We start from the raw sequence: 22,354 nt of genomic DNA on the forward strand, positions 1-22,354 counted from the left end.
ATCGTGATGAGCCGGGTAGAGTCCCAGGACTGTCGCATCTAATGGATGCGGCAATTTCGGACGGCTGCTGGCTGATATTTTTAGGCTGGAGCGCTCCCCAACCTGAGAATACCAGCACCCAGCTGTGAGACTTTATCTTGGCTGGTTATCAAAATTGGGGGGGGGGACTGCACGTCGTTTGTTTTTTGTTTTTTTTTTTTTTTGTTTAAAAATGTATTTTACTGCAAGATAAAGACCCGCCCACCGGCGGCTGTGATTGCTTGGAGTGAGACAGCTGTCACTAAGCATGGGGGCGTGTCTGACTGCAACCAATCACAGCCACCGGTGAGCAGGGAAGGCGTGAATATGTTATGAGCCTAATGAGCGGCGGCTCAGGAAGATGAAAGAGCTGCCGCGGGAGCAGTGTGACAGCCGCCCAGTGATCGCTTGCTCCTACCCCTTTGCGCCCGATTCTGATCCCCATAGACTTTATATGGGGAGCAGTGTTTGGCCAAATACCAGCCCTACTAACGTACGTTGCTGATTTCTATGTACATTATACATTATATGTATGTGTCTGTGTGATGTGTGTATTTTCTCTCTGCTCAATTTCCTCTTCCTCTTCTAGTGACATCACTTCCTTGCAAAACGCAGGGTAGTGATGATCACTATGTCCCGAGAAACGCAAAATACCGTGGGAATAATGCAATGAAACGCACATAATTTGTTATCTGCGTTATTTGCTGCGGTATTACATTACAGGCAATGGGGTAAAATACCGCAGGTACCTGCGGAAAAGTGACATGCACATTAATTCCGCAGCGGAAATTCCGCAGCAAAACCTGTTGGTGAAAAAACTGCAGTGTTTTTTTTACCATAGGTTTTGCTGAGGAAGGACTGCAGCAGGGGTTTGAATATATTCTGCAGCAAAACCGCGCGTACAGGGCCTTAAATAGTTATTTTCTGTTAGCTGCAATATAACCTGTAACTCACTGCAGTGTTCAACTAGATCGGCTTTATTAACATTGAAGTCTATGAAAAACAAATCCTTTTCAAATTAAAAAAAAATGTATGGCTATTTAATAGATCTGTTTTCCATAGACTTCAATGTGGAAAAAAAAATGGATCCACTTGAAATACTTTGACTAAAAAAAAAAAATATCTACACTACTTCTTTGTATTGCTGCTGGATCAGTTCTTATGGCTGATTGCTGGACATGTGAACATAGCCTTACTCCACCTGCTGTGTTTGTGTTAACCTCGAGAGCAATCAGATGGTGAGAGCTCTGTGATCACTGCCTGAACTGCATTCCCCCCCTCCTAATGGAATGTGACGTATTCATAAGGAGTTAAAAAAGCATCTCTGAGGCTATGTGCACACTAGAAAATGACTATTTCTTAAGAAAAAAATGGACCCTCTCAACGAATCCCGCATCTGCGGTAAAAAAACGTAGCGAAATCTGCATGCGGTTTTACCGCGGATTTACTGCGGTAAATCTGCAGCGTACGCACAGGGCCTGATACTGAATGTGGTTCAGCATCTTACTACTGCAGTTTGTAAGAGCGTAATCTGAGATATTTACAAACAACTTAAAAATCCATCAGAGCTTCTACTCCTATCATTCTCCCTCTGTTAAGGCAATGTCTCACTAAGCGACATAGCTAGCGACATCGCTGCTGAGTCACGGTTTTTGTGACGCAACAGCGATCTTGCTAGCGATGCTGTTGTGTGTGACATCCAGCAATGACCTGGCCCCTGCTGTGAGGTCGCCGGTCGTTGCTGAATGTCCTGGACCATTTTTTTGCTCGTTGCTCTCCCGCAGTGAAGCACACATCGCTGTGTTTGACAGCGAGAGAGTAACAACTGAATGTGCAGGGAGCCGGCTTCTGCGGACGCTGGTAACCAAGGTACACATCGGGTAACCAAGCAAAGCGCTTTGCTTGGTTACCCGATATTTACCTTGGTTACCAGCGTTTGAAGCTTCTATAAGCCGACTCCCTGCTCCCCGCACAGGAAGCCAAGGTACACATCGGGTAACTATAAGCAAAGCGCTTTGTTTAGTAACCCGATATTTACTATGGTTACCAAACACAGCGTCGTTACACGGGTCGCTGGTGTCCGATCTCTGATCGCTGTGGAGATCGGCCTGATTGACAGCTCACCAGCGACCATGTAGCGACGCTCCAGCGATCCCTGCCAGGTCAGATCGGTGGGACCGTTGGAGCGTCGCTAGGTGTGACAGTATCTTTAGAGATGGCAAAAGGAAGGTGGTTGTACACCACAGATCTCTAGAGAGTGTGTGTATATATAGAGGACAAAATTATTTTGGGGAGCGACGTGGAAATGGCTTACAGAAAGATGACCGTACATGAAAAATAAATGAAGCGGTCCTGATCTGAGCTAATGAAGGCAGCAAACAGACATTACACACAGCCTGTTACTGGGAAGACTCACAAAGGAAGCCTGCTTTAAAACTTAAGGAACCTGTTTGATTTTAATTTTGCTCCAGCCACAGGCAGCATTAATCGAGCCTTGCTGCGCTATATTTTATGTACGCACATGGGAAAGACCTATTTTAATAGGAGCAGGTTAGGGAGAAGCTGGCCAGGAACTGCATGGGGACAGAAATCTCTAAAGGGAAAATGTATAATAAGACACTGAAACTTCTGTTCTTTAGGCTGGCAAAAATTGGATGTTCAGCAATGCAAAATCCCCTCAGCACTGTGAGCTCATGGCTGATCACCTTCGCAATCGGATCACCGCTGAAGGCGCGCATTTTGAATTGCGCTTGCATCTCATATATCTGACTAATGACGTGTTACATCATTGGTAAGTAATGTTTTCTGGTAGAACAGCAGAATGTAGTTAAAGTATTATATATGTAATGTGTATAAAGAATGTATATTTTCCTGTTACAACTTGTAAGAGAACTATATAGGGCTTTGCAGATATGGTACTCTTTATAATCCAGCAACTTTAAAACTGGATTATAGGTAATAGAAAAAGGAAACTCCTTTGTTTCCATTTTCAAGAAAGAAGCAGGGATGTTTGTCTTTGTGCGGTCTTAGTTTCCTGCTGGGCACCGATTAGTTGTTGGCAACATATGCCCATGGTTGTGATTCCCTGCACCAAAGTTTACTTGAAGCAGTTCAAGACCGGGCCATTTACCCTTGTTTCTGAACAAGCACATCCTGTTCATGTGTGTAATTTTTGCTTTTTTTTTGTCACTGCCATATTCTCTTTAAAATTTACATATTATGCCCTATGATAAGGTCATAAAATATCTTTGAGGGATCATTTAATATTATTTTCCCCTTATTTCCCTTGTAATTGAGACTCATATATTGACCCTAGTTACAAGAGAGATGCAGCTCCTATTGCTTCCATATGCGCAGTGATCATATTACCACTGTGAATGGAGGAGGAAGTGCTGTCAGAGCTTCCTGTTACTGTGTATACAGCACTTCTTTAGCACGGTGTATACAGTCACTGAGAAGGCACAGACTAATAAACTATCTGTTCCCTCTGCAGGTACATGATCACGTGTTGCTGCATTACTATGCAGTGATGTTTTAGATCAGGGGTGGGGAACCTTTTTGCTGCCGGGGGCCATTTGGAAATTTCTGCCAACCTTTGGGGGCCGCACAAAATTATCAATGTGAAAATGAACCAACTATATTTGGTCAAACAGTTTATTAACTCACCCTTACTGTAATGGCTGGAGCGGCTTCTCTTTTGTGCGGCTGTGATGTTCAGTGATACTTATGTTGCTTCGCTCTTTTCCAGGTTTGTCTCGGTCTGGAGCGCAGGCAACTCTTTGTGATAATAATATTGGTAGACTACATACATCACACAACAGACACAGGGACTGGTGTGTATATAAATCACAGGAGACATATACATGACTGAAGGGGCTGTTGGGATATACATCACACAGGAGACGCTGGGACTGCTGTATATACATCACAGGAGACACCTACATCACACATGTATATGCCCCCAGCCCCCTTCTATGATGTATATGCTTTCAGCCCCTCCTGTGAGGTATATGCGCCCAGCCCCTCCTGTGAGGTATATGCGCCCAGCCCCTCCTGTGAGGTATATGCGCCCAGCCCCTCCTGTGAGGTATATGCGCCCAGCCCCTCCTGTGAGGTATATGCGCCCAGCCCCTCCTGTGAGGTATATGCGCCCAGCCCCTCCTGTGAGGTATATGCGCCCAGCCCCTCCTGTGAGGTATATGCGCCCAGCCCCTCCTGTGAGGTATATGCGCCCAGCCCCTCCTGTGAGGTATATGCGCCCAGCCCCTCCTGTGAGGTATATGCGCCCAGCCCCTCCTGTGAGGTATATGCGCCCAGCCCCTCCTGTGAGGTATATGCGCCCAGCCCCTCCTGTGAGGTATATGCGCCCAGCCCCTCCTGTGAGGTATATGCGCCCAGCCCCTCCTGTGAGGTATATGCGCCCAGCCCCTCCTGTGAGGTATATGCGCCCAGCCCCTCCTGTGAGGTATATGCGCCCAGACCCTCCTGTGAGGTATATGCGCCCAGACCCTCCTGTGAGGTATATGCGCCCAGACCCTCCTGGGAGGTATATGCGCCCAGACGCTCCTGGGAGGTATATGCGCCCAGACGCTCCTGGGAGGTATATGCGCCCAGACGCTCCTGGGAGGTATATGCGCCCAGACGCTCCTGGGAGGTATATGCGCCCAGACGCTCCTGTGAGGTATATGCGCCCAGACGCTCCTGTGATGTATATGCCTCCTAGCATCTCCAATGTGATGTATATATCGCAGGAGGGGTTGGGGCATATCCATGACAAGAGGGGCTGGGGAACAGACATAACTAGGTCACAGGGAGGCGTAAGCATTGCTGTGGGGCACAGACGGCACTGGGGTGGCACACACATCACTAGGGCAGCACAGAGAGCACGAACATCACTAAGTGGGGGGGCACACAGACAGCACTAAGTGGGGGGGCACACAGACAGCACTAAGTGGGGGGGGGGCACGCAGACAGCACTAAGTGGGGGGGGGCACGCAGACCTCACTAAGTGGGGGGCACGCAGACCTCACTAAGTGGGGGGCACGCAGACCTCACTAAGTGGGGGGCACGCAGACCTCACTAAGTGGGGGGCACGCAGACCTCACTAAGTGGGGGGCACGCAGACATCACTAGGAGATTGGGGGGCACAGACGTCACTAGGGGGTACACAGCATTGGAAAGAAGACAGCACTGGGAGCTGCACACTCCACTGATGGGGTACGCTGCACCGGTGAGCGGGAGGCGCAGGGGAGCGGGCGGTACACATACTGGGAGCTGCACACTCCACTGATGGGGCACGATACTACACCGGTGAGCGGGAGGCGCAGGGGAGCGGGCGGCACACTTCACTGATGGGGCACGCTGTACCAGAGAAGGGGCGGTGAGGGGGGCGTCGCAATGCTGTGGGACGGAAGTGCACGCAGAGCGCTAAACCCACCCACAGAGTCGAGTTCTGAGCACGCTGACACCTGCCAGCGAAAGAGCTCATTGGTGCGTTCAAGCAGCACATGTGGAGATTTAAAGGGCCGGCGGCCGGTAAAACCACGGCGGTGGCCAGAGTACTGCGCCCCCGGGAATCTGCCCGGGGGCCGCACAAAAGGTCATGGCGGGCCGCATGCGGCCCGCGGGCCGGAGGTTCCCCACCCCTGTTTTAGATTGTCACTGCAGAGTTGGTGCAGGACCGCCCGGTTGTTAAAACAATTAGCAATCCTGAACGTCCTAGAGTAATTTTGTTTTCTCTCTATTAATAAACAGTCTTTATAAAGTTAAAAATCTTTGTAATCTATGCCATTGCCTTATTTGCCTTCCTTTTCTCTAAAACGCCATGCTGGAAGTGACGTTTCAGTTGTCCTATTCATGTACTGTATGTAGAGAAGATGATTTGAAGTGCAGATTTCCCAGATTTTTCTATTCCAGGTTGAGCCTCTGCTCCACCATATGCCCCTTTATGCTTAGATGCTATTTACAAACTCTTCCTATCTGAGCAGGGGAAGGTGAGCAGAGAACATCTGCACTTCAAATTGGCTTCTCAAAGTAGATGAGTAGGACAGTTGAAACAGAATCTCCAGCATTTTCTTTGGGAGTAAACATTCATTACTTTGCAAAAACTAAGCAATAGTTTATCCCTTTTTTTTTTCCTCTTCAAATCATTCATTTTCAGGAGGGTTTTGTGTAAAAAGCTGTTTTCTCTGTGGTCAGGTTGGTGAGTGATTAAATATGTCTGGGGACAGGACACCTAGTCTGTTACTTAAGATGGGGATCCGGATGGATGATCTGTGTCCTGGGTGGGAGAATGCTAATCTGATGCATATGATGTGGTCCTGTGGGAATATTGAAGACTACTGGAGGGCAGTATTAGAGCTAATCAGGCAAGGTTTTAATGTACGTCTACAGCAAAGACCTGTTAGGCTGCTTTCACACATCCGGTTCGTGCTAAGCGGCACAATCCGGCTCAAAAACCTATGCAATGGATGCGGCGAAAAAAATGGATCCGTTGCATACGTTTTTCCATGTGGCCCGTCCGGTTTTTTGCCGGATGCGGCTTTATACTGAGCATGAGCAGTACAAAAAACCGCATCCAGCGGCCGGATGCGGTTTTTGCCGCAGGACGCCGCATCCGGCGCCCATAGGCTTGCATTGTAAATTGCGCCGGCGTGATGCGTTTTTTTTCGCCGCACAAAAAAACGTGCCAGGCAACGTTACATCCGACCGCCGCATGAGCTAAATATGCCGCATCTGGCAAAAACCGGACGCAACGCAAGGCCATGCAGCACAATATGGCGCTAATGCAAGTCTATGCAGGAAAAAATGCAACCGGCGGCAAAAAAAAAAAAATGGTTGCGTTTTTTTTCTGCAGAGCGCTGTTGTGCCACACAGCAAAAAACGGATGTTTGAAAGCAGCCTAACATGTGTTCTGGGTCTCCTGGAGTGGTGGGGTGGGGTGGGGGGGTTACTTAAGTTCGCTGGTCATGGTCCGTATTACGTGTCTCTTATATCAGGCCAGAAAACGGTTGGCCTACCACTGGTTGGATCCAGCTCCTCCGGCCATCGGGGATCTTACGGAAACAGTTAACGCTGTACTTGGGCTGGAGAGGGGAGTGTACCTTAAAAGAAATGCACTGAAGAAGTTCTATAAGATCTGGGGGCCGTGGTTGGGTACTCCGGGCCTTCCCTTCTTGGCACTACTGCAAGACAGTGTGGGAGAATAGGTCCTCAACCGGTTGATAATTTACTGGAATGGGGTGAATTGCATGTTGCTGGGACGCACGTGGTTGCCTAAGATGTTGGGTAGTTTATATTATGGGTAGTATATTGTAAAATATATACTTTGTGACCCATGCTGATGTGTGGCATAGACTGTAGGTGCACTCTATTCCCTTTCTCTGTAATGTTTTTGCAGGGAAACAAACTGTTATTTGTGTTGTGTGACTTTGTTGATAAATAAAGATGAACCTGATTTAAAAAAGATATATGAAATGTGGATTCATCCTATGTAAAGTTTAGAATGGTGGGGACACCATTCTAAACTTTACATAGGATGAATCCACATTTCTATTATATAATTTTTGTTTTTCCTCATACAGTCAAAGGAAACAAGCTCGGGATCTTCTGGCTGCCCTTCAGAAAGTAGTTGTCCCAATTTACTGTACTAGTTTTTTGGCAGTGGAAGAGGACAAGCAGCAGAAGATTGCACGTGTAAGTAGGACTCTGTGGCAAGAAAATAATTACTCCTCCTTTTACTTCAGTACACCAATCTAGTAATACTCATTCGGTGATGAAGGGTTGTGTGACGACAAAGTTCTTTTGATGGTTTGCATGCTAATATTTTTTTAAAGGGAACCTGTCATCAGAAATTTGGCTTTCAACCTAAATGTTCCCCCTCTGCAGCTCGTGGGCTGCATTCTAGCAAGCTTTCTATACTTTTTGTGCCCCCTTTTAAACCAAAATAAATACTTTATAAAACTGTACCTTTTTGGTTTGAAAATCTTGTAAATTCTCCATGGAGGCGGGCCGTCTGGCGTCCGTTGCTGTATCTTACGCCGTTCCCCATGCTCCAAATCATCCCTCAGGACGCCGCCCACTGCGCCCGAGGTCCCGTGCACGCCAGGACACCTAGTGACGTGGTCGCAGGCACGAGAGTATGGGCGGCACTGTGATTGCATCGCAAGTGCCCGCCCATACTCTTGTGCCAGCCCTTTCCCCACTGCACCATGTGACTGGGAGTGAAATTAGGCCCTCTGTAAAGCTTTTGAAATCAAAGAATTTAAAATTGAAATAAATTTGAAGAACATTCTCTGTTGTGAGACAACATATGAATGTCAGTGGTCCATTGCTTTTGGACCCCTTCTCTGACCAGGATCTTACAGCTGCCAACAGATTGCATTTCCAACAGACTTGAATATTTAATTTATGTTATGGTTGTCAATTCATTTAACCTCATAACGACGGCCGTACGACTTAAAGCGGCGGCAAAACAGGGTACTTATTCTGTTCCGCCGCTTTAAAGTGTCGGGCCGAAGAAAGCCTGTAGCGCCCCCCAGCGACCGAAAATCTCGGGGGTTTCAGCTACCGGGGGTAGCTGAGACCCCCCCCAGATTATGAATCGGGGTGGTTTTTTTGGACCCCGATAATGTGATCGCCAGTATACACCGTATACTGACAATCACATAAAAAAAAAAAAGAAATGTCCGGTAAAACTGATTTCTTTTTCATCTGACGTGATAAAACATGTCAGATGAGAGAAATATAAACCCCTAGTGCCCCCAAAGCACCCGGTACCGTAGATTCCCCCCCACCCCACCCCCACTCCGGAACAGTCAAAATGGCGCCGAAGCGCACAGAAAACTGCCGCCGCCGCCGGCTCTGCATTCATTTCCCTCCGATCTGAAATGATCAAACATTTCAGATCGGAGGGAAATGTCCTCCCCCTGACCCCTCCTCCGGGACACCGGAGGTCTCTGGTCCCCCGGAGCCCCCTCCGGTTCTCCAGAGCGCTCCCCCTTCCCCTCTCCGGAGCATGCAAGATGGCGGGGCGCGGCGCACAGTAGCGCGCAGCCGCATTCATCCTGATCTTTCTGCCGCATGTGACACGTCACGTGCGACAGAAAATTTGTCGCCAGGTCTCCTGCCGTCAGCCCCCGGTCTTCCCCGTTACCTGGCTTCTGCTCCGTCTGGAAAGCTGGCAGCGCATGTGCAGACAGCGGCTGTCAGCTGGATCCTTGCAAGCAGGGACGCTGACCTCGCTGCTGCACTGTGGACCGGGGGAGAGTGAGTGCAGTAATCTGCAGCCACACTCCTCACATGGAGAGCCTGCTGTTCTAGAAAATGGGGGGTATGTTCTGTGAGCGTGCCCCTCATATTCTGGAATGAGGTTACTGCAGGTCACTCTGCCCTAGGTTGGACCGGGGCAGTGTGAGTGCAGTATTCTCAGATTACTGCACCCACACTGCTCATGGAGAGCTTGCTCTTCCAGAAAATGGGGGATACGTTCCCTGAACATGCCCCCCATATTCTAGAAGGTCCAGAGTCGTCGAGGGACCTCCAAAATGGATTACAGCGACCGGATTTTGTTTATTTTCAATAAATTGGTGAAAGAGGAATGTTTTGGAGGTTTTTTTTCAAATTTTTTTTTTTGTCTTTATTTTTTTCTATTACTGACTGGGTTAGTGATGTCGGGTATCTGTTTAGATGCCGTGACATCACTAACCCCAGGGCTCGATGCCAGGTGACATGTATCAACCCCGTATATTACCCCGTTTGCCACCGCACCAGGGCGCGGGATGAGCTGGGGCGAAGCACCAGGATTGGCGCATCTAATGGATGCGCCACTTCTGGGGCCGCTGCGACCTGCTATTTTTAGGCTGGGAAGAGTCCAATAACCATGTCCAATAACCCTGAGAATACCAGATCCCAGCTGTCCGCTTCACCTTGGCTGGTGATCTAATTTGGGGGGGACCCCACGTTTGTTTGTTTTTTGTGTTTTTTTTTTTTTTTTTGTTTTTTCCTTTTAAAACGCCTGGGGAGCCCTCCAAATTGATCACCAGACAAGGTGAAGCTGTCAGCTGTGGTTTGTATCAAAAATAGGGGGGACCCCACGTCGTTTATTTTAATTAATTTTTTGGGGGGCTAAATACAAGGCTAGGCACCTTTTTAGTGCCACATGAAAGGTACTAAAGGGCGCCAGCTTAGAATATGCAAGGGGGTGGGATGTTATACATGTTTGACGTCTATCCATTCATCCATTGTAGCATTTTAGGCTGTGTGCCCACGATCAGGGTTTGCAGCGTTTTGGGAGCAGAGTGTTTTCCCTGCGTCCATAACGCTGCGTTGTGCAGTAGAAGCACAGTGGAAGGATTTTTAGAAATCCCATGCCCAATGTGCTTCTTTTCTCCGCAGCATACACTGACCTGTGGTGCAGCTTCCCGAGCCTCAGCATGTCAATTTATGCTGCGGAGACAAGTGTTCTCTGCAGGTAGCATAGAGCTCCACAGCAGCCTGAACCCAAATCGTGGGCATGGGCAGCTGTGTTCTCCAGTGGACAACACTCACATCTCTGCAGGAAGGCTGGTACTGTGTACTAGACGCCGTGTCGCTGGATCACGGCCACATAGCCTAAAAGTGAGAAATTTGTTGCTACAGCAACATTTTTGTGAAGTACCGGTGGATTCAAAATGCTTACTATACTCCTGAATAAAATCCAGTTTCCAAAATGGGGTCACATGTGGGGGGTTTCTGCTGCATAGGTACCCAAGGGGCCCTGCAAATGTGACATGGTGCCCGCAATTTATTTCAACTTTTCCAGAATTCAAATGGTGCTCCTTCCATTCCAAGCCCTCCCATTTATCCAAACAGAGGTTTTTGGCCACATGTGGGGTATCCCTGTGCTCATAAGACATTGGATAACAACCTGTTGGGTCCACGGTTTATTGTTGCCTCTTGAAAAAGTAAGAAATATGATGCTAAAGCAACATTTTTGTGAAATAAATGAACATTTTCAATATGGCAACCTAAGCTTATCAAATTCTGTGAAGTACTCTTGGATTCAAACTGCTCACTATACACCTAGATAAAAGCCTTGAGGTGTCTTGTTTCCAGAATGGGGTCACTTGTGGGGAAACCTCCACTGTTTAGGCACCTTAGGGGCTTTCCAAATGCAACATAGCGTCCGCTAATGATTCCAGCCAATTGTGCAGTCAAATGGCGCTCCTTCCCTTCCGAGCCCTGCTGTGTCCCAAACAGTTGATTTTCATCACACATAAGGTATCAGCATACTCAGGAGAAATTGCACAATAAATTTTATGCTGAATTTTTTCCTTTTACACTTGTAAAAAAAAAAGCTACCTGGTTGAAGTAACAATGTTGTGGTAAAAATGTGTTTTTTTTATTTTCACAGCTCAACATTATAAACTTCTGTGAAGCACCTGAGGGTTCAGGGTACTCACCAAACATCTAGATAAATTCCTTCAGGGGTCTATTTTCCAAAATGGGGCCACTTGTGGGGGACCTCCACTGTTTAGACACCTCAGGGGCTCTCCAAATGCAACATAGCGTCCGCTATTGATTCCAGACAATTTTGCAGTCAAATGGCACTCCTTCCCTTCCGAGCCCGGCCATGTGCCCAAACAGTTGATTTCCACCACATATAAGATATCACCAAACTCAGGAGAAATTGCACAATAAATTTCATGTTGATTTTTTTCCCCTGTTACCCTTGTGAAAAAAAAGCTACCTGGTTGAAATAACAATTTTGTGGTAACATTTTTATTTTCATGGCTTAACGTTATAAACTTCTGTGAAGCACCTGGGGGTTCAGGGTACTCACCAAACATCTAGATAAATTCCTTGAGGGGCCTAGTTTCCAAAATAGGGTCACTTGTTGCGGGGTTTCTGCTGTTTAGGTACCTTAGGGGACCTCCAAATGCGACATGGTGCCTGCAATCTCTTTCAGCCAAATTTCCTTTCCAAAATTCAAATATTGCTCCTTTCGTTCCAAGCCCTCCCATTTGTCCAAACAGAGGTTTCAGACCACATGTGAGGTATCACCGCGCTCATAAAAAAGTGGGTAACAAACCTTGAGGTCACATTTTTGGAATTACCTCTTGAAAAAGTGAGAAAATTGATGCTAAAGCAACATTTTTGAGAAAATTATTAAAATTTTCAATATGACAACGTAACGTTAACAAAATCTGTGAAGTACCTGTGGATCCAAAATGCTCACTATACCCCTAGATAGAAGCCTTGAGGGGTCTAGTTTCCAAAATGGCGTCAATTGTGAGGGGTTTCTTCTGTTTAGGTACCTTAGCGGACCTGTAAATGCAACATGGTGCCCGCAATCTATTTCAGCCAAATTTGCTTTCCAAAATTCAAATATTGCTCCTTCTGTTCCGAGCCCTCCCATTTGTCCAAACAGAGGTTTCTGACAACATGTGGGGTATCGGCGCACTCATAAGAAAGTGGGGAACAAGTTTTGGGGTCCATTTTTTGTGTTATTTCTTCTAAAAGTGAATAAATTTGGGTTAGAGCAACATTTTTAGGTAAAATTTAATTTTTGCTTTTTTTTCATTCCACATTGCTTTTGTTCATGTGAAGCACCTGAAGGGTTAATAAACTTCTTGAATGTGGTTTTGAGTACTTTGGGGGGTGCAGTTTTTAGAATGGTGTCACTTTTGGGTATTTCTGTCATCTAGGCGTCTCAAAGTCACTTCAAATATGATGTGGTCCCTAAAAAATGGTTTTGTAAATTTTGATGTAAAAATGAGAAATCGCTGATAAACCTTGAACTCTTCTAACTTCCTAACGAAAAAAAATTTTGTTTCCAAAATTGGGCTGATGTAAAGTAGACAAGTGGGAAATGTTATTTATTAACTATTTTGTGTCACAGAAATCTCTGGTTTATCGGTATAAAAATTCAAAAGTTGAAAATTGCTACATTTTCAAAATTTTTGCCAAAATTCAATTTTTTTCATAAATAAACGCAAAAAATATTGTCCTAAATTTGGTACTAACATGAAGTCCGATATGTGACGAAAAAACAGAATCACCGGGATCCGTTGAAGCGTTCCAGAATTATAACCTCATGAAGTGACACTGGTCAGAAGTGCAAAATTTGGTCTGGTCATTAAGGTGAAAATTAGCTCCGTCACTAAGGGGTTAAATATATAGCTAACTTCTTTGTTCTCCAGTTATTTACTAAGGGGTGCTTCACACACAGCGAGCTCGCTGCCGAGATCGCTGCTGAGTCACGCTTTTTGTGACGCAGCAGTGACCTAATTAGCGATCTCGCTGTGTGTGACACTGAGCAGCGATCTGGCCCCTGCTGTGAGATCGCTGCTCGTTACACACAGCCCTGGTTCGTTTTCTTCAAAGGCGCTCTCCCACTGTGACACACAGATCGCTGTGTGTGACAGCAAGAGAGCGACAAATGAAGCGAGCAGGGAGCAGGAGCCGGCGTCTGGCAGCTGCGGTAAGCTGTAACCAAGATAAATATCGGGTAACCAAGGTGGTTACCCGATATTTACCTTAGTTACCAGCCTCCGCAGCTCTCACGCTGCCTGTGCTGCCGGCTCCGGCTCTCTGCATATGTAGCTGCTGTACACATCGGGTTAATTAACCCGATGTGTACTGTAGCTAGGAGAGCAAGGAGCCAGCGCTAAGCAGTGTGCGTGGCTCCCTGCTCTCTTCACATGTAGCTGCATTACACATCGGGTTAATTAACCCGATGTGTACTGTAGCTAGGAGAGCAAGGAGCCAGCGCTAAGCTAAGCGGTGTGCGCTGGTAACTAATGTAAACATCGGGTAACCATACCCGATGTTTACCTTAGTTACCAGTGTCGGCAGCTTCCAGACGCCGGCTCCGTGCAAGCGCAGCATCGCTTGCACGTCGCTGCTGGCTGGGGGCTGGTCGCTGGTGAGATCTGACTGTTTGACAGCTCACCAGCGACCATGTAGCGATGCAGCAGTGATCCTGACCAGGTCAGATCGCTGGTCGGATCGCTGCTGCATCGCTAAAGTGTGAAGGTACCCTAAGTGTTTGATGAACTGATCCATGACACTTTTTTTTTTTTTTTTTTTTTTGTGTCTTCCATCTAATTAGGACATTGTCTTCATAAGACAGCCCATTTGATGCAAACTAGCAGGTTGTTTTTTTGTTGTTTTTTTTAACTAAATCTGTCTACTTATCCTAAGGTGCCCTATACACAGCTGTTGGCTCAATGGTTCAGCCAACAGCTCTCTCCTGCCTACTCCATACACAGGAGTGCTTACATACCCTGTTTCTTTGTCGCTCCATTGGGAGACCCAGACAATTGGGTGTATAGGCTATCCCTCCGGAGGCCGCACAAAGTATTACACTTAAAAGTGTTAAGCCCCTCCCCTTCTGCCTATACACTCCCCGTGCTCCCACGGGCTCCTCAGTTTTTTGCTTTGTGCGAAGGAGGTCAGACACGCACGCACAGCTCCACAGATTGGTCAGCAGCAGCTGCTGACCATGTCGGATGGAAGAAAAGTGGGCCCATATAGAGCCCCCAGCATGCTCCCTTCTCACCCCACTCTTGTCGGTGGTGTTGTAAGGTTGAGGTATCCATTGCGGGTACGGAGGCTGGAGCCCACATGCTGTTTTCCTTCCCCATCCCCCTCAGGGCTCTGGGTGAAGTGGGATCCTATCGGTCTCCAGGCACTGAGACCGTGCTTCATCCACAACTCCTGTGGAGCCTGCTGGATAGGAGCCGGGTATCGTTCAGGGACATGGCCCTGCTACTTGGAGGTACTCTGTATCCCTGTGGGGACAGTGCACAGCAACACTCCAGCTTTGCTGGGTGTGCTAGTGCACCGGGGACCACGGCGCTGACCGGGTTAATATGTGCCATTACACACTCAGCGTTGCTGAGTGTGTTTATGTATAGGGACTGCCGCACTGACCGCCGCGGCCATGGAAACACTGCGGCGCGGCTGGGACTTGTAGTGCGCCGGGGACTTTCACGCCGGCCGCGCTTTTACGGCGGCCGCGTTTATTACTAGAGTCCCCGGCTTTTTGCGGCCTAGTTTCCTTTCCTCCCGCCCACAGCCCTGACAGGCAGGGGAAGGGCGGGACGCTGCACAGAACGAGCAGCACTGAGGGCTGGAGCATGCTTTGCATACTCCACCCCTCTCACTGTGCACAGTGCGGGCACCAGTTCCCGCTCTTTCTGGGTCACGCCCACGGCTCCCTCCTCTCCTCAGGACGCCGGCAGCCATTCCTGTCAGCTCCTCGGACGCTGCAGAGGGGGACAAAGTCTGGGAGACCCAGGCAGGGACTCTGGTGGCCTCACAACCGCTTTAGGCGGGTGGTAAGCAGCACCTGTGGTGCTAGCCCCATTGTGCAGTAGTGTAACATTATATGTTTATGGTATATATGTTTTACACTGTATGGTGCACAGTTGATTTCTGGCTATATACCCTATGGTGTTACTCAGGGAAGATAATAGCATGGCGCCCACGAAAGGCAGGGGTGCCAAAACACAGGCTTATTATGTTGCCTGCGCCGCATGTACGACCCCGCTACCGGCAGGTTCCACTGACCCTCATTGTGTGCACTGTTCGGCTCCTGTGACACTTACTCAGCCGGAGCCTCTGCTAAGAGGGGCCCAGGGGGAGCCACCTGCTAACACTGTTCAGGTGACGGGGACGGAGTTTGCAAAACTCTCTGAGACTATGGCTAAGATACTAGAAGCCTTGCAGTCCAGGCCGGTATCTCAGCACAGGGACTCTGTTGAATCTTTGTTCCCTGGCCCACCTCAGCTGGACCAACAATGTCCTCCCGGGGTATCTCATGGATCCCAGGCTGAGGGTTCTGACACAGACCCCAGCCCCAGACCGACTAAGCGAGCTCGCTTAGATTTTCCCTCGACATCATCATATTGTGCAGGGTCTCAGAGGGGGGAATCTCTGGTTGATGATGCGGAGACAGCTGATCAGGATTCTGATCCTGAGGCCGCTCTCAATCTTGATACTCCGGACGGGGACGCCATAGTGAACGACCTTATTGCGTCCATCAATCGTATGTTGGATATTTCTCCTTCAGCTCCTCCGGTGGAGGAGTCAGCTTCTCAGCAGGAGAAATTCCGTTTCAGGTTTCCCAAGCGTACACAGAGTATGTTTCTGGACCACTCTGATTTCAGAGAGGCAGTCCAGAATCACCATGCTTGTCCAGATAAGCGTTTTTCTAAGCGCCTTAAGGATACACGTTATCCTTTTCCCCCTGACGTGGTCAAAAGTTGGGCTCAGTGTCCCAAAGTGGATCCTCCAATCTCCAGACTGGCAGCTAGATCCATACTTGCAGTGGAAGATGGGGCTTCACTCAAAGATGCCACTGACAGGCAGATGGAACTCTGGTTGAAATCCATCTATGAAGCTATCGGCGCTTCTTTTGCCCCAGCGTTCGCAGCCGTATGGGCGCTACAAGCTATCTCAGCAGGTCAAGCGCAAATTGACGCAGCCACACGCACGTCCGCGCCACAGGTGGCGTCCATAACCACTCAGACGTCGGCATTTGCGTCTTACGCTATTAATGCTGTCCTGGACTCTGCGAGCCGTACGGCGGTTGCAGCCGCCAATTCGGTGGTACTCCGCAGGGCCTTGTGGCTACGGGAATGGAAGGCAGATTCTGTTTCCAAAAAGCGCTTAACCAGTTTGCCAATTTCTGGCGACCGATTGTTTGGCGAGCGTTTGGATGAAATCATCAAACAATCCAAGGGAAAGGATACATCCTTACCCCAGCCCAAACCGAACATACCCCAACAGAGGAAGGGGCAGTCGAGGTTTCGGTCCTTTCGGGGCGCGGGCAGGTCCCAGTTCTCCTCGTCCAAAAGGCCTCAGAAAGATCAAAGGAACTCTGACGCATGGCGGTCTAAGTCACGTCCTAAAAAGGCCACCGGAGGTGCCGCTACCAAAGCGGCTTCCTCATGACTTTCGGCCTCCTCACTCCGCATCTTCGGTCGGTGGCAGGCTCTCCCGCTTTTGCGACGGCTGGCTGCCACGGGTAAAAGACCGTTGGGTGAGAGACATTCTGTATCACGGTTACAAGATAGAGTTCACCTCTCGTCCCCCGACTCGATTCTTCAGGTCATTCCCGCCTCCCGAGCGAGCCGAGGCTCTTCTGCAGGCGCTGGGCACTCTGAAGGCAGAAGGAGTGGTGGTCCCTGTTCCTCTTCAGCAACAGGGCCACGGTTTTTACTCCAACTTGTTTGTGGTCCCAAAGAAGGACGGCTCTTTCCGTCCTGTCCTGGACCTGAAACTTCTCAACAAACACGTAACGACCAGGCGGTTCCGGATGGAATCCCTCCGCTCCGTCATCGCCTCAATGTCCCAAGGAGATTTCCTTGCATCGATCGATATCAAAGATGCTTATCTCCACGTACCGATTGCTCCAGAGCACCAGCGCTTCTTGCGCTTCGCCATAGAAAACGAACACCTGCAGTTCGTGGCACTGCCGTTCGGCCTGGCAACAGCCCCACGGGTTTTCACCAAGGTTATGGCTACTGTAGTAGCGGTCCTCCACTCTCAGGGTCACTCGGTGATCCCTTACTTGGACGATCTCCTGATCAAGGCACCCTCTCAAGAGGCATGCCAACACAGCCTCGACGCTACCCTGGAGACTCTCCAGAGTTTCGGGTGGATCATCAATTTTCCAAAGTCAAATCTGACACCGGCCCAATCGCTCACATACCTTGGCATGGAGTTTCATACCCTCTCAGCGATAGTGAAGCTTCCGCTGATCAAGCAGCGGTCACTACAGACAGGGGTACAATCTCTCCTTCAAGGCCAGTCACACCCCTTGAGGCGCCTCATGCACTTCCTGGGGAAGATGGTGGCAGCAATGGAGGCAGTTCCTTTCGCGCAGTTTCACCTGCGTCCTCTTCAATGGGACATCCTACGCAAATGGGACAGGAAGCCGACGTCCCTCGACAGGAACGTCTCCCTCTCTCAGGCGACCAAAGCTTCCCTTCGGTGGTGGCTTCTTCCCACTTCATTATCGAAGGGGAAATCCTTCCTACCCCCATCCTGGGAGGTGGTCACGACGGACGCGAGTCTGTCAGGGTGGGGAGCGGTTTTTCTCCACCACAGGGCTCAGGGTACGTGGACCCAGCAAGAGTCCTCGCTTCAGATCAATGTTCTGGAAATACGGGCAGTGTATCTTGCCCTGAAAGCGTTCCAGCAGTGGCTGGAAGGCAAGCAGATCAGAATTCAGTCGGACAATTCCACAGCGGTGGCATACATCAACCACCAAGGCGGCACACGCAGTCGGCAAGCCTTCCAGGAAGTCCGGCGGATTTTGATGTGGATGGAAGCCACGGCCTCCACCATCTCTGCAGTTCACATTCCAGGCGTGGAAAACTGGGAAGCAGATTATCTCAGTCGCCAGGGCATGGACGCAGGGGAATGGTCCCTTCACCCGGACGTGTTTCAGGAGATCTGTTGCCGCTGGGGTGTGCCGGACGTCGACCTCATGGCGTCCCGGCACAACAACAAGGTACCGACGTTCATGGCACGGTCTCAAGATCCCAGAGCTCTGGCGGCAGACGCCTTAGTTCAGGATTGGTCGCAGTTTCAGCTCCCTTATGTGTTTCCTCCGCTGGCACTGTTGCCCAGAGTGTTACGCAAGATCGGGGCCGACTGCCGCCGCGTCATCCTCGTCGCTCCAGACTGGCCGAGGCGGTCGTGGTACCCGGATCTGTGGCATCTCACGGTCGGCCAACCGTGGGCACTACCAGACCGACCAGACTTGCTATCTCAAGGGCCGTTTTTCCATCTGAATTCTGCGGCCCTCAACCTGACTGTGTGGCCATTGAGTCCTGGATCCTAGCGTCTTCAGGGTTATCTCAAGAGGTCATTGCCACTATGAGACAGGCTAGGAAACCAACGTCCGCCAAGATCTACCACAGGACGTGGAAAATTTTCCTGTCGTGGTGCTCTGCTCAGGGTTTTTCTCCCTGGCCTTTTGCCTTGCCCACTTTTCTGTCCTTCCTTCAATCTGGACTGGAAAAGGGTTTGTCGCTCGGCTCCCTTAAGGGACAAGTCTCAGCGCTCTCTGTGTTTTTCCAGAAGCGCCTAGCCAGACTTCCACAGGTACGCACGTTCCTGCAGGGGGTTTGTCACATCGTTCCTCCTTACAAGCGGCCGTTAGAACCCTGGGATCTGAACAGGGTGCTGCTGGTTCTTCAGAAACCACCATTCGAGCCAATGAGAGATATTTCTCTCTCACGCCTTTCGCAGAAAGTGGTTTTTCTAGTAGCAGTCACTTCACTTCGGAGAGTGTCTGAGCTAGCAGCGCTGTCATGCAAAGCCCCTTTCCTGGTTTTTCACCAGGACAAGGTGGTTCTGCGTCCGGTTCCGGAATTTCTCCCTAAGGTGGTATCCCCCTTTCATCTCAATCAGGATATCTCCTTACCTTCTTTTTGTCCTCATCCAGTTCACCAATGTGAAAAGGATTTGCACTTGTTAGATCTGGTGAGAGCACTCAGACTCTACATTTCTCGTACGGCGCCCCTGCGCCGCTCGGATGCACTCTTTGTCCTTGTCGCTGGCCAGCGTAAAGGGTCACAGGCTTCCAAATCAACCTTGGCTCGGTGGATCAAGGAGCCAATTCTCGAAGCCTACCGTTCGGCTGGGCTTCCGGTTCCCTCAGGGCTGAAGGCCCATTCTACCAGAGCCGTGGGCGCGTCCTGGGCTTTGAGGCACCAGGCTACGGCTCAGCAGGTGTGTCAGGCGGCCACCTGGTCGAGCCTGCACACTTTCACGAAACACTATCAGGTGCATACCTATGCTTCGGCGGATGCCAGCCTAGGTAGAAGAGTCCTTCAGGCGGCGGTTGCCCACCTGTAGGAAGAGGCCGTTTTACGGCTCTCTTACGAGGTATTATTTTACCCACCCAGGGACTGCTTTTGGACGTCCCAATTGTCTGGGTCTCCCAATAGAGCGACAAAGAAGAAGGGAATTTTGTTTACTTACCGTAAATTCCTTTTCTTCTAGCTCCAATTGGGAGACCCAGCGCCCGCCCCTGTTTTTTTGTGTACACATGTTGTTCATGTTGAATGGTTTCAGTTCTCCGATATTCCTTCGGATTGAAGTTACTTTAAACCAGTTTATAATTCTTTTTCCTCCTTCTTGCTTTTGCACCAAAACTGAGGAGCCCGTGGGAGCACGGGGGGTGTATAGGCAGAAGGGGAGGGGCTTAACACTTTTAAGTGTAATACTTTGTGCGGCCTCCGGAGGCATAGCCTATACACCCAATTGTCTGGGTCTCCCAATTGGAGCTAGAAGAAAAGGAATTTACGGTAAGTAAACAAAATTCCCTTCTTTCCCGAAAATAAGACGCGGTCTTATATTTTTTTTGCCCTGAAAAAAGCACTATGTCTTATTTTCAGGGGGTGTCTTATTCTCGAGTAGACATGGTTGGGGGGTAAGTTTACCCCCCACAAAAAGCAGACACCCCCCCCCCCCCATCCCAGGATCGTCATACTTACCAGCCCAGGGCGTCTGTATGGCTCCCAGATGGTACGCTGCATGCCTCCCTTGCGTCTGGCTGACATCAGATCTCACACACACATACACACACACATACACACACACACACACTTCTCCCTGTGATCTCCCTGCAGCTGTGCTCCCCTGCGTCTGGCTGACATCAGATCTCACTCTCTCACACACACATCAGATCACACACACACACATCAGATCACACACACACACGTCAGATCACACACACACACGTCAGATCACACACACACACGTCAGATCACACACACACACGTCAGATCACACACACACACGTCAGATCACACACACACACGTCAGATCACACACACACACGTCAGATCACACACACACACGTCAGATCACACACACACACGTCAGATCACACACACACACGTCAGATCACACACACACACGTCAGATCACACACACACGTCAGATCACACACACGTCAGATCACACACACGTCAGATCACACACACATCAGATCACACACACATCAGATCACACACATCAGATCACACACACACACACGTCAGATCACACACACACACGTCAGATCACACACACACGTCAGATCACACACACACGTCAGATCACACACACACGTCAGATCACACACACACGTCAGATCACACACACACGTCAGATCACACACACACGTCAGATCACACACACACGTCAGATCACACACACACGTCAGATCACACACACACACACGTCAGATCACACACACACACACACGTCAGATCACACACACACACACACGTCAGATCACACACACACACACGTCAGATCACACACACACACACACACACACACACACGTCAGATCACACACACACACACACAATCAGATCACACACACACACAATCAGATCACACACACACACAATCAGATCACACACACATCAGATCACAAACACACACACACCCCACTTCTTCCCACAAACCCCACGATCCCAGCAGCTGTGCTGCACGCCGTGCTCCTCTGCCTCCTGCCGACACTCACAGATCCGATCGCATACACTCACACAGTCACACATCAGACAGTATACAAGCACACATCTGATCGCATACACTCACACCCCACTTCTCCTTGTGCCCACCGGTGGGCGGTCCCAGCAGCTGTGCTGCACGCCGTGCTCCTCTGCCGACACTCACTCACACACACGCACACATCCGATCGCTTACACGCACACATCCGATCGCATACAAGCACACATCCGATCGCATACACACACACACACACGATATCGCACATACGCGCTCACACACTCACAACATCCGGGGATACCACATGCTTCCGGCCATGTGATCCTCCGGCAGGTCCTTGAAGGTCACTGCACAGGGGACAGTATCGCCGCCGAGAAGCAAGCGATATCGTCGGATGTTGTGAGTGTGTGGATGCGATCTGATGTGTGTGTGATCTGATGTGTGTGTGTTCCGCCGCTGCAGGACTTTGATGCGCTCACCTGCTCCCGGTCGGCGTCTGGTAAGTATGATCGGGGGTCTTCTTTCTCCTGTCTTCTCTCTTCTGGGGATCTCCGCTGCCTATAATGAAGTGTCCTGCAGTGTCTAGAACCCTTTCACCGCTGCATGACACGTCATTATTGACCACAGCTATGTCTTATTTTCAGGGGTTGTCTTATATTAAAGCATCCCTGAAAACTCCTGCTATGTCTTATTTTCGGGGACGTCTTATTTTCGGGGAAACACGGTAGTTACATAGGTTGAAAAAAGACCTAGGTCCATCTAGTTCAACCTTCCTCCACCAATTATACGTTTTTTCACTAAATCATTTATAACCAACAATGTTGAGTGAATAA

General features: G+C 49.4%; 1 protein-coding gene across 3 annotated transcripts in view; it reads left to right on the forward strand.

The window, feature by feature from the left end:
• Positions 1 to 22,354, forward strand: part of CHERP (calcium homeostasis endoplasmic reticulum protein) — a 200,358-nt gene that overhangs the window by 59,406 nt on the left and 118,598 nt on the right. For all 3 annotated transcript variants that reach the window (XM_075315030.1, XM_075315049.1, XM_075315041.1), the window contains exons 5-6: positions 2,658 to 2,809; positions 7,602 to 7,713. In XM_075315030.1, coding sequence (XP_075171145.1) covers positions 2,658 to 2,809; positions 7,602 to 7,713 — 264 coding nt within the window. The remainder of the gene's footprint in view (positions 1 to 2,657; positions 2,810 to 7,601; positions 7,714 to 22,354) is intronic.

The sequence above is a fragment of the Anomaloglossus baeobatrachus genome, chromosome 1 (genome assembly GCF_048569485.1).
Source record: "Anomaloglossus baeobatrachus isolate aAnoBae1 chromosome 1, aAnoBae1.hap1, whole genome shotgun sequence".
In the NCBI taxonomy this organism is placed as follows: Eukaryota; Metazoa; Chordata; class Amphibia; order Anura; family Aromobatidae; genus Anomaloglossus; species Anomaloglossus baeobatrachus.